Source organism: Poecilia mexicana, unplaced genomic scaffold (assembly GCF_051168715.1).
Source record: "Poecilia mexicana isolate PSO_F unplaced genomic scaffold, ASM5116871v1 scaffold_6, whole genome shotgun sequence".
NCBI lineage: Eukaryota > Metazoa > Chordata > Actinopteri > Cyprinodontiformes > Poeciliidae > Poecilia > Poecilia mexicana.
In genome coordinates, this window is record NW_028263375.1 from 13,283,682 (window position 1) to 13,303,973 (window position 20,292).

The window sequence follows — 20,292 nt, forward strand, 5'->3', positions numbered from 1 at the left end:
TTGAATCTTTGGCTCATTTATAAAAAGCAGCCAGCGTTGGTGTGTTGTGTTTTACTGAATCGAAAAACAACATTTACAAAGGTTTTGTAAGAACCTTTGTGGTAATAAGAAGAGGAAACAATGCATTATGAAGATCCATTGCACGGGGAGTGAGTGTGCTTGTGTCACTTGAATTCAGAGTGTGGCTGCTGTCTGGTAAACCGCTTTGTCACCCCAAAATGAACCTTGCTTTCCAGTTAGTATTCAACCATTCCTAGAAGCCAGTCAGTCTGGCTTTCAACTTTAGCGCCTGTCATTTTGTTATTAACTGAGTCTTTGCCTTCATGGCCACTCTTTGAGCGACTGGTATACACCGCGTTTGGGCACTTTATGTGCATTGAATCCAAAGATTTGTCTGAGAATGTTTAACTTAAAATGTTAAAGGAATGACATCCCTGAAGCCATCCTCAAATATTACACAGCAAAATCTAAGCTATTCCTTTTGGGGTGGGAGGGAGGCAGGGGATTTAGTCACTGATGTCGAATGAAATACAAAAAAAAAATGTGACTTAAGTAAAACTACATCAGTTAATAATCAGTATATGTCATTTATTCATTCATCTAAAGAAGACTCCCGGTAAAACATCTTGTAATAAATACTATAATTTCTGGGCCTTTCCGAGTGTAAACAGAAGACGCTTTAAAGTGCAGTGTGATTCCATTCGTATCTCTGTGTCTGTTTTGTCCTCGGCAGCTTGTAAAGTCTAATTATAGACCAATGACACTCTTCATGAAGACAAAAGAAGCATCCCCAGCCTGCTGACAATACTTTGCGATACAAACGCACAGAATGCAGCTTTGAGGTGTCCTTGTTGAAAGTCAAAAACGCATAAAATAAATCCACCAGTCCAAACAGAAACAGCTGCAGTCACGGTTCGAAAGCTGTCAGTTAGCCTAAAGAGTGCTTTATTGAGATAAATTGTGACACAAGCAGAGCAGGAGAGCACGAAGCAGTAAATCGACTCTGGGGTACATCGACTGCTGTCTCGCCGGGTGCCGTTTGTTTGTCTCCACGTTTCAGCGACTGTTAACCAAAACTAGCGGCTGGCAAATTGAGAATTTAACGTCCTTCACCCAAATCAGAAACTTTAAAGAGGAAATAAATGTGAGCTGCAAATTTAGGCAAAATTCCAGAAGCGAGTTGACACAAATTTACATATAATTCATGAGAGAGACGATAGTTTCAGATTTTCTCACCTGGATACAGCTCATTATGTGTCTTGCCAGCTGCACTTTTCAGTTTATGTAAATCAGACCTTTACCCCCCTGCCTGCTCAATTGAACTCATCAGATAATGTATGCATGGATTGTGAAAGCAGGGAACACTGTCACTGTAGATTTGTTTTGACCAAAAATGTATTCCTTTTCCCTGAATAAACACGGGCAAATGTATGTGAATATGGTTTTAGGATGAGACAGACCAATGGTATTAACAAGGATGCTGGGTCAATATTGGAAGATACCGATTAAGATTTTTGATCTATTTCTAAACACAATTTGCTCTCCACCACAATAATTACTGTTCTCCGTATTAGACGGTTAATTATATTGACTATAATTAGTTAATATAATAATATTGAGGTCAGGCTGATTCATTTTGCATGGCTGAATAAAAACTTTAGCTAAACAGTTAGCTAAACTTTAGCTAACAATAATGTTTTATTTAACTTGAAGTGAAACAGTCACAGTCACTGACACATTTTCGACCTCTTCTGCAAAAAGCCGGAAGTGTGAATGGAGAGGATTATTTATCTGCTTGTATTTTTTTATTTTTATATATTTTTTTGCCCGTCCTCTGCGCCTTTAAGGCTGCATGTGGTCTCGCAGCTCCGGCTGAGAGCTGTGTAGGTGCACGCTTTCAAAGTTTCACTGGGGGAATTGAGACAACGGGAGACTGCAGCGGCACATCGCCCCGTCGGGACACAGAAGCGCACAACATCCGAGGAGGAAGAGGAAGATCGGAGGAGAGAGGAGGACCACGTCTCACTCAGGGGAGTGTCCGATAAGAACAAAGAGAGAGAGAGAGAGGAAAAAATATGACAGAGCGCGTCCTGGGTTAACAGATGGGAACTAAAAGGAGGTGGATGTAACGCGGAGCTCGCTGGAAGGAAGGAAGGGAGGGAGGAAAGAAGGAGAGGAAGAGGGACTCCCGGGCCGGCGGCTGCAGCCCACCTCCCCTCAGCCATGCCGCCTGTATTCCGCTCTCTGCTGTTCGGCTTTCTAACGCTGCTGGTTGTGCTTTTGATAATTGATGATATTGCAGAAGTGGAAAAAGAAAGCGCGTAAGTAACCCGGCGTAATTCATCCAATCAGTGTATCCCCTCTGTATGTGTGTGTGTGTGTGCCTATTGTTTGCAGCACGGCAGGTTAGATCTAATCTATCTGGGATGCATGGAGGAAGAATCAATGAGAGGAGAAAAGCGAGTGGTATTAGATGGGGGAGAATAAAACAACAACACTCACAAAGCGAGTTACTTTCATGAACTGACTGAAGTTTGGAGTAAAATTTTGAGCTTCCCCCTTTCTCCCCCCCAGATTTGTAACAGTGGTGTGCAGCTGGTCCTACAGCAGCCTGCCTGCCTGCCTGATCGGGTCTCCAAGGATTTGGCTATTTGTCTTGCAGCATGCGGGATGTAGGATACATTTCCACTATACGAATGTGCATAGAGGCTTTGAAACTGAGAAACTGTACGGGCGAGTGTGTGTGTGTGTGTGTGTGTGTGTGTGTGTGTGTGTGTGTGTGTGTGCGTGTGCGTGTGTGGGTGTGTGTGGGGGTGTGTGTGTGTGTGTGTGGGGGTGTGTGTGTGTGGGGGGGTGTGTGTGTGCGTGTGTGTGTATGAGAGAGAGAGAGAGAGAGAGACATTGAGCAGGAAGGAAAACAAGACTGCAAAATATATATTATAAAATAACGTTTTCTTATTTTCTTTTCACTGTCAGATTTTGAAATTCTGAGCAGTGCAGTCTAATCATTCCAGATCACATCCATGTTTTCCCGGCAAGAAATCATTTTTTTGTATTATTATTATTGTTTTTGTGGTAATAAATAATAATAATAATAATAATAATAATAATAATAATAATCCTTGTGCAACACTTGACCAAAAATTATTTATCCCTTTTACTTTTTGTGTGATATTTTCTATTCCTCACATTTTCTTTTCCCTTCAGCGAGAGCATTTCTTGTTTATAACATAATTACCCGGCTGTGGTTCATTTTGTAATGAGGTCACATTGGTCTGTGATTCACTGAGGGAGAAGAACCAGAACCAACTCTGCATAAATGCAGCTTAATAGTAGATCGTTTATAGGCCACCAGGACTGGAAAAAACGATCAGGGAATTCATCACTCCTGCATTTTAGACTGATTCTGTCAGACTGACATGATTTTGTCAGACGTGATCAAGGCCATGGTTTTTCAGAAGTGCCTGATGATGGAAAACCTGAGTGCACATGCTGCATATTTACAGTAAATGCACGATGGAGGATGTGTTTAGGGTCCCTGGAGAAAGCCTGCTCACTTCCCTGTGAAAAGAAAGCCTCCCCTCAACTCTAATAAGGCTCCATTAAGGCCAGATTTCTTCTTATTACATCAGCAAATGGGCTCACAGTGGGTTTCTCAAAGTGAAATGAAACCCAGAAGAGTTCTTTTCACCTTCACTCTCACTTCAGAAGCAGCAAATGCTGAGTACAGTCAAGACCTTGGATGTAAAAGTGTGAATATGAGCTGCCTGGAGTGAATTGTTATTCAGTCTGAATCTCTTTCCCACCCTCAGAAATATTGGGCTCACGAAGAAAACCAACATACACCAGCTCGTCCCAAAACCTCACAGGTCAGAAATCTTATCTTTTTACATTATTTCTCTTTACTTGAATGATGATGACTTACAACCAATTAAAACCCAAAATGTTGCCACAAAAGTTCATTACCAAAGAAGCTGACTACATGTCAGCATACCAGTGAAAGTTTAGTGGAAGGTAAAACGTGTGGTAGAAAAGGTGCACAAGCAGCAGAGACAGCTGCAAGCTTGAGAGGATTGTAAAGCAAAGTCAACTCATGTGTTCAGGATATATTCACAAAGCAAGAAGTGTAGTTGGAGACACACAGACATATCCAGAACACGGGCCACAATTATTACATTATTTGCATTACTGAACCACAGACAACAAAACATCTTTTTTGAGTCAAGGGAGAAAAATCATTTTTACTGTCGCATTTTCCATTTATCTATTTTGATATATTTAAATTTTATGAGAACCAGAATTTTAGGTTTTCATTTGCTAAGAATGATACCCACCAACATAAGAGCAAATAAGAGCTTGAATATGTGTTTCTCTTTTTGAACTGATTTAAATGATTTAATTTTTAAATGATATTCTAGTTTATTGAACTGCAGATGCTCACATACCTGTAGACCCCCAGCTGGGAGCCAAATGGTCTGTGTGTGTGTGTGTGCGCGCGCGTGTGCGTGATGTTTAAAAGTCCTTCGTAGCCTTTATAACACGGTGAGTCATTGACAGTGGGTGTGTCCTAAGTTTTTAAGGCAGCTGATAAAAATATCCAGCTATGTGTCACGCAGCACTCAATGAGATACCGTACATCTGCAGGGAGAATAATGCTGAATAAACTCTGCAGCGTTTCATACAGCAATACTTCAGTGTTAGTTACACAGCTGAATTAAAATCACTATCTCCACGGATGTGTCAGGGCCACATAAACTGACTGCTATCAATATCCAGACATATTAAGACGATAAGTGGTAGAAATTCCAAGAATAAACTGAACAAATATGCTTGAACTTTATGAATCTCCTCAAAGGAGCTAAAAAAAAAATCTCAAATGCTTATTTGAAAAAAACAACAACAACAACAACAAAAAACATACTGCATACCAGATATCCCGCGGTGGCAGCTTCTCTGAAAGTGATTGTGCTTCATTTAAATAAGGTCTATTTTAAACAAAACTATGACTACGGCTACTCATGGCACAACAAGAGAGAAAGAGCCTCAGATTTTGGGTTAACATTTCTGTACTCTATAAAAGCTATAAAACCAAAGCAAGACGGAGATTTCAAGAAAATACAGGGTACGCAAAACTATATTTTATCAATATTTTATGTTTTGTCCAACACGAAGACCTGTTTTGGGCCTGTGACGACAAAGAACAGCTGCATAATTTGGACAGAATAACCAGACTCAGTTATCAGACTTTTAAAGGTCATTGTTCTCCTTTCTTCCTTTAACTTAGAAAGGCGGCGGCACACACGGATCCGACTGCGACAACAGCAATCGCCAAATATCCTCATCCTCCAACCTGTAACGCCACCACCAAACACCCGTCAAACAGCTGGGCCTTTAACAAGACGCTCTCCAACCTCATCAGGTAGGTTCTGATCCCGCGTCACGACTTGCCTCTTCAAGGTCCGCTGAGACTTTTAGTCTTTCAAGCAAGGCCTTGTTTTCTCCCATTCGCAGAAAGAATATCCTCAGATTCCTCGACCCAGAGAGAGACATCTCAATTCTAAAGGGCACGCTGAAGCCAGGAGACATCATCCACTACGTGTTTGATCGTCAAAGCACCACAAACATCTCGGAGAATCTCTATCGTCTGTTGCCAACCACATCGCCGATGAAAAACCAGTATCACAGGCGCTGTGCCATCGTGGGGAACTCTGGGATCCTGCTGAACAGCAGCTGCGGACCAGAAATCGACTCTCATGATTTTGTTATCAGGTGGGTAGATCGTGTTTTTTTGTGTGTTTTTTTTTTTTTAAGCTAAAATGGCATTAACTGAAATGTATCAACCCAAATGCTCAAATATGGATAAAATAGACTTGTCAAATAGTTTTCAGTCCTCCAGTAGCACAACGTGCTTCTCTGGGAAACACTTATGACTCTTTCTTGCTTCTTGCTCTGATTCCCAAACAGGGCTGTGTTTGTGAAGCCATCAGCCTGTTGTGTGTTTGTGTGATTTATGTATCACCATTCCCAGCTGCCCCTGGAAAAAAAAATACACCTGTTTTCAGCTTTGCTGCGATAGCAGATACAAAAAAAAAAAAAGTGATTCTGGGCAGAGTTAGATCGGATCTAACGGAACATGCGGAGGTAGCGAAAAACTCCCTCTCATAAATCAGCCACTTTTAATGATGGTGCATAAATAGAGAAGCGAGAAGAATGACCGCTTCGGATTCTGAGTGCAGGTTTTCCGTGTGCAGAAACTGGCTCCGCTGCCTGTATATGTGTGCTGATGTGGAGGGGTCATGGTTACTCTCCAGCTGCATGATAATATCAAATCCCTGCGGTAATCACTGGCTGAAAGCGGCGAACAGGAAACGTGTCATTTTAAAGAGCTGAGGAATTTGGTTTGGCACTCACATGAGATCAGAAGATAATGTCTCAGCTAAATATAGGTCTCTGCCTTCGCTTGGTTTCCGCAAAGTAGGTTGATGGCGTTTGAGGTATCAGGTACAGAGCAGCAACAGTGTTTGCATACCAATTTCTCACTCAACAAGATGCCTGGTTGAATACTAAGTAGGCTTGAAACGGTACAAGACTACCTAAATGTTTGCTGTTAAAAATCATTTTATTTATTTAAAATCTCTTGTTTTTGAATATTTCTGCATAAATCTTAATGCTTTTCCTACATGTTGATACATTTTACAATTGCTAAATTGTAGAGTAAGAAGATGAAAACAAATCATAGATTGGTTAAATTGAAATAAATCAAAATTAAAATATTTGAACTGCGATAAGACGTCCAAAATCTCCATTTTAGGACTGTGAGAATATTTCCTATGGAAACCCTCCTCAGCCCACCGTGGTTAGGGTTACGATTGGATATCGACTGGAGAGCTTTGCGTAGTCATCTTGCATAGTTATGGTTACTTCGAAAACCTGCTTGCATTTGCAAAAGCAACTGACTCCTCAAAGCAGGCCCCTCATGAGAAACATTATACAAACCAAGATATGAAACCGTTTTATTTGAATCTAAATGATGTGAGCCTGTACGTGTCCGTTTACTTAGTCTTGCTTTTGATTTAATCTGGTCATTACTGCAGTTTCCTCGCTCCCTGTTGACGCGATGTAACGTTTCCCGCTGTCGGACTCGACTGCACACAGACACGCACAGAAACATTTATGCACAAATGACTACCTTGTGTCAGTTTTTGCCACAGCAGGTGTCACCTGGAGCACATTTTGCTATGATTGCACACCACGGAAATCAAAAGGTGAGAAAAACACCAGCCTCAGAGTTGTGGCTGGCAGCTACGACTAATTACATCATTTACCCACTGAGATAATAACCAGTTTAGAGTTCTGGCATTTTCCTCAGAGAAGACGCTAGCTTGTTTGCTCTTCTGGAGCACAAATTGGAGGGAAATGAGCAAAAAAAAAAAAAAGAAAAAAAAAAAAACAAGATTTCACTATTACCTTGAAAAGCTTTTTGAGTCTGATTCCATTTACAGTTGAAGAGAATCAGCTTTTTGTTTCTTGTTTTAAGGTGCAACCTGGCCCCCGTGGAGGAGTATTCTCAGGACGTGGGCCGGCGGACCAACCTGGTGACCATGAACCCCTCGGTGGTGCAGCGAGCCTTCCAGGACCTGGTCAGCGACGAGTGGAAGGATCGCTTCCTGCGACGCCTGCAGAACCTCAGCGGCAGCGTGCTGTGGATCCCGGCTTTCATGGCGAAGGGCGGGGAGGAGCGTGTGGAGTGGGCCCTCCGCCTCATCCTGGTGCATACTGTGGACGTGCGCACGGCGTTCCCGTCGCTGCGTCTGCTCCACGCTGTCCGAGGGTAAGATGAGATGCGAGCACAGCTGCTGCGTTTCGCGGGAGCACCTGTGAGCAGCATAATCAGGGGTGTTGGCAAACTCTTAATCTGCTGGCCCAGGTGGCTATTTTTAAGCTTACAGCTCATCATCAGAGACACTCAGCGAGGAAGCCGTCTCTTTTCTTTATCTTGGCTCCAACTCCTCTGGTTATATTTGTTTCCTATAAAATCAGTCTTTTGTTTGTCGTTGTTAACGTCCCTGTTGTTCAAAGACGTTTGACATTTGGAGGGACGCTTATTTTCTCTGCCGTTGAAGAAATTGATTTTTCCGCTTATGGTGCGTTTCAATCCGGAACTCGCAGACAAAACCTGTCATTTGGAACATTTTTTTTTTTTACCATCACCACTAATTTAACTCACAAAAATATTCAAATTATTTTCTCATGTCACAACCATAAACCGCCATATATTTTAATGGGATTATATGCAATAGAAAGGTGCAGTATTGTGAAACATAAAGAAAATAATTAATGATTTAAAGTTTTTTTTTTTTTACATTGAATATCTGAAAAGTGTGGCATACATGTGTACACACCCTTCATTCTCGCCACGCTAACAGCTGTGCACCTACAGCTGGCAAACTCGCCCACATGCTCAACACAAACGCAGTTATTTCCAAACAAACGCTCACCCAGCTCATACACACACCGACACCAGTAATCCAAACGGTCGAAGGTCATACAAACACAGGTTACTATTACAGAACTGAGGTTGAAATGTTGGATGCAGATTTGATGTAATTTTGTGTTAAGATCTCAGTTTTGTTGTGGCACATGAGGGTGACCAGCTTCTCTATGTGTCATACCTGAAATCCTAGACAAGACACATGGAAAATAAACAGAAATACTCCAAATGTCTAATTCCCCTGAAGCAGTAATATGTTAGATTTAGTGACACCCAGTGGTCAAATAACAGATGGCAGCTAACTGAATATCCATCAAATCTGTACTGCTTTTCTGTTAAAATCTCCAATACATCCTCAAGAGCCACAACTAGGTTTGTCACAAACAGACATCTTGGCAGACGGCACAATTACAAACCTCTATCAAGGTGGAGGAGTTTGTCCAACCTATCGTGAAAGTCCAGTGTACGGAAAATGCTTTCAGCGTTGCACATTTTCACTCATAACCTCAAAGTCTTGATTGATAAAAGCTTAAAGCTTGAAAGATTCAATCTGGGCAGTCTAAGTCAAAGCATAAATACGCGCCTTGCCATGTAAAAGTGGGCTGAAGCGCAGCGCCGGTGATTTCCACAGAGGCAAAGCGCTCGGATGCTCTGACTTTATCTTGGTGGGAAAAAACAGCAGGATGCAGTGGGTCCTGTCGTCACTGGGAGATTGCCAGGCAACCGGCAAGAGATGCGGGATGAAAGCTTTTGACAGAAAGACCTCATGTTGTCTGTCCAGTTCTCACCGAGGAAGCAAGCAGCAGACAGTTGGCGTTTTCACGTTCCTGTTTCACTGAGCTGCAGCTGCAATCCGTTTTTCAGCCATATTGCTTTGTGTTTGTGTATGTGTTGCTTCTAAAAAGATTAGTTTTAAGTTATTAATAAATTTGTGTTTTTTCTGTTAGCAGTAGCTTTCAGAGGGATTAGGATGAACCTTTTAAATCCAGTTAAGCTTATCTATTAGCCCATCAATTTAATCAATTAATTCATAGCTGCCATTTGAGTGCAGACCCTTTTTTCTACATGTTTGTTTCCTGGAGAGCTGTAAAATGCATCCGTCAGTCTTTCCAGGCTTTAACCAGAATCCCCCTTAGCAATTGTTTTCTTCCGCTCTTGGCTCTTTTATTCGGCAAGACTCTGCTCTGAATCAATCCAGCCTTGTTAAATGCCTTACCTTCTCTGCTGGTCAGTGACCAAATGATGCCATTTTGTCTGCTCCAACTAACTCTCTGTATTGCAAAAGCATAAAAAAAATTTAAAAAAATAAAAAACACAAGCTGGGGCTTTCTGCTCCGTGCTCTTGCAGCAAAATTAATTTTTTGCTGCAACATTTGGCCTCCTCACAGCTCAGTATTAAAATGAGTTGCTGTTAACTTCACCAATTTGTTCACTAAAAGTCAATTTTTCTGAATTATTATGGTGCAAAAGCAATTAACTAACATTTTAAAATTGTGTGGAGAGACTTCTGGGAGAGCTTAAGAGGGCAATGACGGCATCAAGGCGAGAAGAATGGGCTTTTTCATTTAAAGAAGGGAAAATGAAGGTAAAGGTCACGAGACCTTCTGTCGTTAAAGCTGCTGCCGCAGAGGGAAGGACGTAGAATATCACTATCAGAGTGAAGCTCGTCTAATGATGGAATCAGCAGTGGTGCAAAACACTTCCAATGTTTGTTAGAGAAAAGAAATGCAAACAAAAAATGTTTGAATTACAAATTATTAATTGAAATCACCTCAGAATTCCCCCTTAATAACTCACCATCTGCACTAATGAAATTCATTAGGCATTACTTCAGGCTTGTTAAAAACAATACACGTCACTTTCCAAAGGTCTGAAATAAACCCGAAAAGCCTTGTCTCGAGTTTAAAACAAAGTCTCTTCTACATGGAAGACAGAGAGCTGCAGCAGCCGAAACGGTCTCTATTTTGAGAGTCCGAAGGCTCAATAGCAACAAACTCACAGTTGCAGTGAGCGAGCCAGCGGGGGAAAACCCAGACTCTTCATATGAGTGATGTACAAACGTTTTACCACTTGAACTAAAACCTTCAAGTTTATTGTGGATTCTTTAACTGCTTAAATATAAACCAGGCTCACAATATTTCAATGGGCATCTTAGAAAATACCTTCTTTCCGTAGCCAAGCTTAAAGAACAAGTGTACCAAAATGACTGAAGGTTTGTGGTCTAACTTGTCATGCAAAAAACATCGTTTATGAACGCTAAATGCTTTATGAGGTACATAAGTGTTTTTATTTAAATGTTTTAATTTGTCTGCAGACATGAAATCACAGATGTTCAAAAAACAAGCATGTGTGTTGAGTTTCATTAGGATTTTTTTTTTTTTTTATTGGAACATCCCTTGTTAAAAGAAAAAAATAAAGGCTTAAAATACTGTAAGTTTTAGCAGTTAAACCTTTTACCTTTAAATTTATCTTAACATCCATGGAGCAGCAATTACAAATATCAAAATGTAAGTTTGGAGACCTTTGTGCTAACTTTCAAGCAGATAAGTTAAACTCGAATGAATGCTCCGTTTTCCCTTTTGCTTCCTGCAACTAACGGCCGCTCATGTCAACAGGTACTGGCTCACCAACAACGTCCACATCAAGCGTCCCACCACCGGCCTCCTCATGTACACGATGGCCACCCGCTTCTGTGAGGAGATCCACCTCTACGGCTTCTGGCCATTTCCTCTCGGCCCCCAGGGCAGGCCAGTCAAATACCACTACTACGATACTCTGAAGTACGAGTACACGTCCAGCTCCAGTCCTCACACCATGCCCCTGGAGTTCAGGACCTTGAGCACTTTGCACAGACAGGGGGCGCTGCGGCTCCACACGGGAAGCTGTGATCTGGACCGAGGAGCACAGAAAGGTCTCAGCTGAAGCCATGATTCTGACTGGGCGAAATGTTATTCTTGTTAACTGTTTTTTTTCTGATAAAACTTGAAGGAAGAATTGAATGGGAACACTTGTCAATTACAGCCTTTTGTATTGGCTCGTTAAGCGTATTTTACCTTTAATGAGATTTCTATGGCAACCGATATCTCTTGGGGGTTTATTTGTGAGCTTCCACAAAATTCAGCAGATGGTTTGTGTTTTATACCTGGGGCTTCAGGTTCTGAGAAGACACGAAAATGGCCTATTTTCCTGCTGTTTCCAAGAAAAATGACTCTAATTCCATTTTAAAGTCAACTGTTTGTATTGTAACACAGCAGGTACCTGTACACACAGGGAAAATCTGTCACTTGTACCCTGCGGAGCTGAATTTATACAATACTGTTTGTAAAATAGATATTTAAAAAAAAATGAAAGCAGAGCATGACAGAATTACTAAGAGGTCATTTTAATACCAAGTAGTTCATAATCTGATGGGCTCCATTAAATCTGTGATCTTAACTCCGGCATGTTCGCCGCATGACGAGTGGCTGCTGGTGGCTCATGCAATGTCTCGTTGGGCCACAAGATGGAAGCACTGAATAATCAGGGACAAGAATGTACAAAGTTCCAATCTGAGCTGCTTTGTTTCTATCATTCTTAAAGAACTGAATTGACTTTAAGTTTCTTTTTTGTGCTTTTCTAACTTCACATAAAGCACCTTAGATTCCAGTGACCCCCAGTGAACTGGAGCCGACATTTGACGAGGTTGCCTTGAGAACCAAATGACTGAATGGAAGCATGCGGTGTTGTGTGCACCGCCCGTGAGGATAAAGTAGCTGTGTGCCAGCTGTTCACATATGAATGTTTGCTCGGCCAGCACTAAACTCATTTTGCAGAGTTCCCATTGAAGTTTCTGCACTGGACATGTGAGATATGCGTGTACAGGAAGTTGTTTGCAGTTAGGAAGGGAGCGCTTAGCATTTTAAAAATGAATGTATCGGTGACTTTCTGACAGTAAGTGAACCACAAGAATGTGCTTTAAATTAATCTGTAACTGGAGATGTTCAGTGCAATAACACTCAAACAAGGTAGAGCATTGTGATCTTGAGGTAGTGTGTTTTTTTTTTTAAATGGATGTGACTTTTTCTTGTATAGGGACTTTTGATTAATATTAAACCAGTATTTATAGAGAATGGTAGATTTATTAGCATATTTAATTGTAGCTGACACTGTTCTGTGCCTATAATCAAAAAAATGCCAATGTATTAAAAGGACCACCTACCTACATGTTTGTAAATACAAAGTTTCAGGATTCATGGCAGAAAAGGTCTTACATACAGCTTTGGCCAGAAGCTAACAGAAACTGATAGTTTCCAAGAATGTCAGATTATTATTATTTAAACAGTTCTTTTCAGGGTGGAGTGATTATACATCATCCAACTATGATAACATATAATTAGGTCCACAAATTATTTTGTTTATGGATTTTATCTAATGGATACATGGTCATAAGTATACATACTGGCTCAAATATATGTATGTATATACACCCACTACTATATCAATAATAGCCCACCAATCTGAAATCCCAACAAGGTACTGAATGACCAAATTCCTGTTTTTTTTTTAGCCATCAGGAAATGTCTACAGTACCTTAGCAGAAATAAAAATTTGTTTATCTAACAAATTTTGAATTGTTAGATAAACAATTTGGAACTGTTTATCTAACACTAATCAAATCTAAAACAAGTTAAATTTTAAATCAATTAATTGGCTGAAGTTTAAGACATTCCATAAGCTTAATTTTAGCCAATTTTACTCATTCCAATACCAGTTTTGATGTGTGCTTGGACACTGTAGTAGTCGTGTACATGAGCGTCCACGTTTTTACCAATTATAGTTGGTGATTTGACGTTAATATCCCTTATTCTGATTGAAAAGAATTCATAGTAAAGTGGTGTGCAAAAAATCTTTTGTCTTTTAGACCTTATCAAAATTGTGTCGTATAAATGTTTCACCCTGCAAAAGGAGCTCTTTAAATAAATCATTAATAGTCCAGAATTAATGGAAATTAAGACCAATGTGAGGGATGTACACTCCCCACTGCATCTATAATCGTCTTGAGATTTCTCCAAAGAAGTAAACAGACTGTATACACACAAATACGCAAAAAAGTTCTGACTTGAGGGCTGACACATTCTTTACGTCACTAAGTATTTATTGTAATGGCAGTAAAGCCAAAACAACATTTTGTGGCTTGATTAATACTTTTATACTTCCCCTGATGTTCCGCTTCTGCGAAAGGTTTCTAGGAGCTGTTTTTTTGTATTCCTGGTAATCAATTTGTGTATTTTGCTGCAACAAAAATGCTCCCATTAAAAAGAATTAGCGGAAGCATCCGAAATATTCCAGGATCTTCTCTGCAGCCCAACAAGATGCCTCTCATGCGCTAGCAGTCATGTGATTTTTTTCACCGTAAAAAAACAGTTTTTTAAAGGGTTTTTTTGACAAGATGCGACTGCTCGCTCGCATGTTGGCCTTATTACCCCGCCAATTAAGTTAAGAATAGACATGAAAGTTGCACCAGAGACGTCAGCAGACTGGAGCAATGAAAGGTTTATTTGTGAGAGGCTGTCTGAGGTTGGCAAATATAGAAACATTCTGTGACCAATGCCATTAGGGTTAATTAACCCAGAATCCGCAGCTTGCCACAGTTTGAACACTTTCTAACATTTTGCTCTTCCTTGAATGATGTGGAGATTCTGTTTTGTTACTTCTTCCATCATGTACAGTGTCTGTCATTTTGTATTACTGTGTGAATCTCAGCAAATATTGTCTTTTGCATGGTCGTCTTGCCTCGTGCGCATTTTAATCTTTGTAATCTATTTAGTAGGACTCATGGACACTTTGGACTGCTCAGTTGTGACAGTGTGAATGTAACAAAAGATCCAGACTATGAAATATGTGAGCCTCTCTCCCTTTAAAGAGTCAACACTTCAAAAAAGGTTTTATTCCAGTAGTGTTGTAAAGACATGGAAACTGAGGAAACCGACCGTTTTACACACAACATCTGTGTCAAACTTGTTTTCCAGAAACTTATAAAACTATTTAAACAGCTTTTTTTTTTAAAGTCTTCACAGCCACAACTGATTTGTTTTAACAAGAGTAACTTTGTGTAGCAGATGACTCAAAACTAATAAATGTCTATAATTAAGATCTCTGCATGAGGAGGATTTTTCCACAGTTTTACACACATGATATATATGAAAAAGAAAAGACTATGTGACAATAGCAGTGGTACAAGCCTGAGAGAAATTTAGCTTTTTGCCAGATTTCTGGTCATAGAGGAGAAGAGCATGATTCAAAACTAAAAAAGTAAAAATAAAAAATGCCAACATATGAAGTGGTCATGCACATTGTTGGAAAACAAGAAATTATAATATGCAGTTTACAAAAGATAGACTAAAGAAGACATTCAGCATAGTTCTGCATACATTTTTGGTCCTATGTGGATTAAGACGGATTAAATTTTCTCTGAACATGTCAACAATTTTCTTGAAGGGAAAATAAATAAGATTAGAGCTGGTCTAAGCAGAATTTGATTTAGGCCCCTCATTCCAGTTCACTTTGTTTAACTAAATAAATTGTGGAAGAAGGAACAGCAACATTAAACTTTGACTTAAGATAATTATCAAACTACTATTTTTCTTTATGTAATTATTTCAATCCTGAAGAAATGTAACTTCAAAAATAAGCTCTTTTTTTCAAACTCTCAAAAGGTTTTAGCATTTAAACCAAGGCTTCATCCAAATAAAACATTTGCTTAGATCTAGGATTTATGTCAAAGTCAAGTTGAGGGCTTTGTTGTTGCCAACTGAAAGAGCAGTGGGAAACCAGCTGTGATCCTGTAGCTTCTATTACCAGCATAAATCTCCATTCGAAGCATTCAAACACTAACTATATGTTGGCAATTAGAAGTTGTACCCTCCAACCAAACAGTTTATACCTGCAATTTTTACTATATCTCATATGCATGGCAGCCATATTGGATATTGGAAATCTAGTTTTGAGATCAATTTACACTTCAGAGGGCCCCCTACTGGTTTGGGAGCAGCTAAGCAGAAGCTGAGTCTCGATTGCCAAAGGCTGGCTCTGGTGTTCTTTGTATTAGACCAAAATTCTGAAGTGGTGCAGTTATGTTAGACGTAAAATGTTGGTGGCTGAGTGGTGTGCTATCAAGTAACAGCTTGAAAAAATACAGAAGGTCACCTACACTCACGTCAGCTGTAGAAACTTATCCAGAGTCAGTCTTGTTGAATATTGTGCAAAGAGGAGAAAGACTTTTGGTGGATTTTGCACATTTGGATTAAACTTATACAATGATTTTAGCTCGAGGAGGTTACTTGTTAAAGGTGTATTTATGTTTCTAAAAACATTTTTGGACAAATGGAAATTTTATAAGCAAGTGTAGCTAGCAGCTTCAGCTGGTTTGTGTTTCTGTAAGATGTAACTGATCGAACAGCACATTAATTATGGACGACAACAAATCCATCGCATTAAACTCAAGTAATAGCTAACAAACGAGGGAGACACTTCATTTTTGACCAGATATTTGCAGCGCCCTTTATAATTATCAGTGAAGCCTTAAAACAAAGTCATATTTTCTTGCAGTAGCATAATCTCGAACCCACTGAGGGGAAAAAAATAAAACATCATGTAGGAATTTGTCCACTTATGAAAATCAAAACCCATTTGCCTGATTTGAAACGTATGCTGTCTTGTCTTTCTCATCATGAGGAAAATTAAACCCATGTTCCATCATATTTACACCCAACTGAAGCTTAACGTTTCTGATAACCAATTAAAAGTTCCACTCTGATTGATTTTAAGTCACATATGGCACAAGACCCATTATTTTAAAAAAGGGGCGCCAGCTGATTGGCTTTAATCGTGTGCCTTGTGTGATGTCTCTGACCCAAATACATAAAGAAGAATTAGCAGCTTTTTAATTTTGTGAAATTCTGCAAGGGAGATCCATAGCTACTCTGTAGTGCTGTGAATTTTACTCTCAGTACATTTAACGTTTTTTTTCCCTAAATTATTAAAGTATACTCAAACTGAAGAATTTTAGTTTGAGAGGATTTTTATTTTCTAAAGTGATTATTATGCTGCTGCAGTACAAGATCCAATCATTTTCAGGCTTTTTTTTTTTTGCACTCTTAACACAAGCGGAGATAACCTTTTTTGCAATCTTATACTAAACATGACAGATTTTAGGATCCTAAAGAAAACTTCATCTTGTTTTGGCTCTGTAACACTGGCGACATGTTGTCATGGTGTTTAATCGCTGAACCTGCTGCTTTTCCTGCACGCTTAATGACATCGTACTCCATTCACATTTATAGCAAACAGATTTAAAGAGACATCCTGAGAGTATTCTTAAGTTAAAATTGACAACACTGACAGACATCAGCTTCATAGCAGCAAAATAAAACTGAATCTGAAACAACACAAACACTGCAGACAGAAAAGTTAGTAAGCTTTTAACAGTAAATATGCATGGTTAGTTGGTATAAATAAATGTGATACTAAAACTCACAAGATTCGTATGAGGTTTATAGACAAAACAACTATCCTGCCTTATATTTTGTGCTTCTGATCTTTTTAAAACGTTCACTGATAATTAATAAACTTTTCCTCCAGTTACAGTAAGCCATGCTGAAAAACGTTGGTTCCTTCGGCCTCCACCTATAGCTTAACATATCGTAGTTCAGGTTTTAAAAAGAACGTCCAAGGATTTAATTCTAAATTAAGAATTTTGTTTGTCCAGACCACCTAAAGCTTGGTGGATATGTGACGTGTCTTATTTTAGAAACACTGAGCAAGTTATCGAGATAGTGCGATAGAATCCTTGCACGACAGCAGACAAATGACATCTGTTCATTTTCAACGCAGGTAAAACACGAGTAAATCGCTGGCGTGACGACACTTGGATGGCAAAATCGCTGAAGTTTAGTTGAGGTGAAGGAAAAAAAAAAAAAAAGGAGTTACCAAAACAACAGTTGTCCGACGTGGGATTCACCTGAAATGAGAGGAGAAACTGTTCTTACTCTGAGAGGTTTGATTCATTGTAACACATGAACACATGATGAGAAGGAAGTAGGCTCCCGTCTGATTTGGAAGTCAGGAATGTCAGGTAAACAGGACGTCATATCTTCCTTTAAGGAAGTGAATTTGTGTGTGCTAGCTGAGGAACAATTGAAAGTGCGGAAGGGTGAAGCCTAAAGTCAACAGCAGAGCTGAACCAAAACTTCAGAAGAAGCATGTTTATTTGAGTGCATGTTAAAAAGCGCTGACTTTAATGGTTGCCGGGGGTTATATTACTTTTCCAAACGTCCTCTGTGTAATTAAAATGATCCAGAGTAACAAAAGGAGGCGGTAGAGGTGTTTCTGTATGCCATGAATTTTATCTGCAAACTTTCACAGTCAAAGCAGAAGTACGAGTTGCTTTACATGTAGGCAAACTCCACTTTATACAGTGATAAGACAACAAGATAACTATTAGTAAAAAGTAAGTAAGTGCAAAAAGTAATACAGCTTCAGTTTGTTCTGGGTTTGTCTTCAGGTTTACTTTGTAGGAGGAGCATGATGTGTTTTTTTTTTTGTGGGGGGGGAGGGGGAGGGGGGCATTCTCACATTTCTGTTGGGGAAAGAAAAAGATTGTGACTTCTAAAACTCCTCAGTTGTGACGAACTTTTCTTTCATTGTTTCATTGTTTATTTGTTTACTTAAATTAGCAGAACAACTCACTTAGCTTTGCATGACTTCAGAAAATTGCTAATTTGTACTTACTGAAACTTGGGGTGTGCATTTAAAAGCTAGAGAATTTTTCTGCTTAGTTTTTTTTTTTTTTTTTTTTTAATGTTGAAACAATGCATGTGTCCTATCATCTGCACGGAACCGACCTGTATTTGACATCAAAGAGGGTCGAGTCATCTTCGTCGTCATTCTCCTCGTTCAGAGGGGCCATCTCCACCCGCTCCGCCGGGGTGGTAATGATGTCGTATTTTCTCGTTTTCCTGATTTTTCGGCCAGACCTGTGATAGAAAACATGTGAGAAGAACTTAGAGCACTAAAGTTAGTCAGAGCATCTGTTTATATAAAACCAGATAATCACCTTCTCACCCAACCATACAGTTTCCTAAGCCGGCGTTAGGAAATTGTAGTAGCAAGTTATGAACCAAAAAAAAAAAAATCAATTGACCTTTTTAAGAAATTTGATCCTATCAAGGTATAGAGCGGTACAGTTTTAAAACTGCTTAAAATTTGATTCATCCTGTTCTGTGGAGCATTTAGGCTTTAGACTTTAGAGTTGTCTGTATGTTTTAGTATCTCTGGTGTTCATCTCAAATTTTTTGTTTGTTTGTTTACTTATAGTTTGATCACTTTTATTGTGCCTTTGAGAATTTATCTGTTCTTAACCTCTGCAGAGCTCTTTTATTTGTCTTACACTCATTGAAAACTCCAAATTAAGTTTGGCTGCCTGACTGATTAAAGTAAACTGTCTGCTGCAGGATCTAACCAGCTTAATATCAGTCTGTTATTCTTATATTAATGCAGAGCCACACAAATCTATATTGTCTGCAATATGAAATTGGAAAATTTCATATTATTCAATGTTTATTACATATTTTTGTTCATTTGTATGTAAAGAAAAAACTATTTATTGATTGCAGTTTTATGCTTTAACTTTAATTACCAATTTTATGTTGTGTTTTATTACTTTAGAAGAGTTTTTCCTTTATTACTGTTTAAATAATACAGTGCAAATATCCTAATGACTAAAAACGTACACATGAATTTGTAAGAGCTGCATGTTAGGCAACAGTTTTCTCTATTACATGACAAACAGTTCTCTGTCATGCTTTTCTTTTGATTTAACAATTGATTTAAAAATCCTTCCGTTCCTCATCTACATTATATCCCAGAGGATATAAAACAGTCACAACAATACCAGGTTATCACAGTGTAAACAATCACTCTAAGCCTTGGGAGAAGCCTACCTTATCACTTTGATGACCAGGCATGTGATGAGGACAGCTGTCAACACACAGATGAAAATAACGACGTTTTTCAGAGTTGGCAGGTAAGTCATCAGAGGTGAGATCCGGGATCCCACGGCACCGTGCGTGTCGTTTTTACTCGTCAGTTCATCGTGACCGAGGATGATGGACGTGGATGTTGAATTCTGCGTCGCAGATGAAGAATTCGGCGGTTCGCCACTGATCAGACAGAGAGCCGCCGCAATAAAAGTTAAAGCAAGACTGTGCGTCACAAACATGCTGCCGAAATGATTAATATTTATATGGGTAGCAGAGGCTTCAATAGTTTGTTTTTTTCCCCCCCAAGCAGCAGCTGCTACATTATACACTCATCAGATATCTATATACACCAAAACGCGCAAGGTGAGACGCAAAAATCCATTTGTGCGTAGGTCCAGGCTTCTTTTTCAGTCGTAACTTGCATGAGCTACCGGAAGGTGTCTTCCTGTAGGTGAGTTATAGCAAATCCCTTCTCGAACTGCGAGTAGAGATGAGGGGATTATCCGCCTCCGGAAGAGCTCTGCGGGCTGGCCCTCTGCTCCTGGTGCTGAAGAGGAGAGTTATGAGGGCTGGTGCTGCCTTCAGGTCAGTCATGTACATCCCAACTCCTGCTGAGCTGTTGCCACACAGAGCAGAGATTTGGTTGATTTAAAACCTAAAGCAACAAATAACACTATATTTACAAAAGGCTGAATGCTTTTAAGAAAACATTTATTAAAATATTACCTGGATTTCCCCATTTTGGATCAAACCTGACACAATGATACACTAAATCATTATTTT

The 20,292-nt window shown here is 39.5% G+C and overlaps 2 protein-coding genes across 3 annotated transcripts; one reads left to right on the plus strand and one right to left on the minus strand.

Moving 5' to 3' along the window:
- The first annotated feature begins 92 nt into the window (after positions 1-92).
- st8sia2 (ST8 alpha-N-acetyl-neuraminide alpha-2,8-sialyltransferase 2) lies at positions 93-13,570 on the plus strand. Its single transcript, XM_015008147.2, has 6 exons — positions 93-2,321; positions 3,813-3,869; positions 5,285-5,419; positions 5,512-5,769; positions 7,538-7,831; positions 11,107-13,570. The coding sequence occupies exons 1-6, from the start codon at positions 2,224-2,226 to the stop codon at positions 11,411-11,413; spliced, it is 1,149 nt and encodes a 382-aa protein (XP_014863633.2). The 5' UTR covers positions 93-2,223; the 3' UTR covers positions 11,414-13,570.
- Positions 13,571-14,386: 816 nt separating this feature from the next.
- On the minus strand, positions 14,387-20,035 carry fam174b (family with sequence similarity 174 member B). 2 transcript variants are annotated; one of them, XM_015008149.2, is made up of 3 exons: positions 19,471-20,035; positions 18,373-18,504; positions 14,387-17,489 (listed from the first exon to the last, which is right to left on the minus strand). In XM_015008149.2, the coding sequence occupies exons 1-3, from the start codon at positions 19,746-19,748 to the stop codon at positions 17,486-17,488; spliced, it is 414 nt and encodes a 137-aa protein (XP_014863635.1). In that variant the 5' UTR covers positions 19,749-20,035; the 3' UTR covers positions 14,387-17,485. The 2 variants fall into 2 exon arrangements, with proteins under 2 accessions (XP_014863635.1, XP_014863634.1); XM_015008148.2 differs by lacking the exon at positions 14,387-17,489 and having other exon boundaries at positions 18,084-18,504.
- Positions 20,036-20,292: the final 257 nt, after the last annotated feature.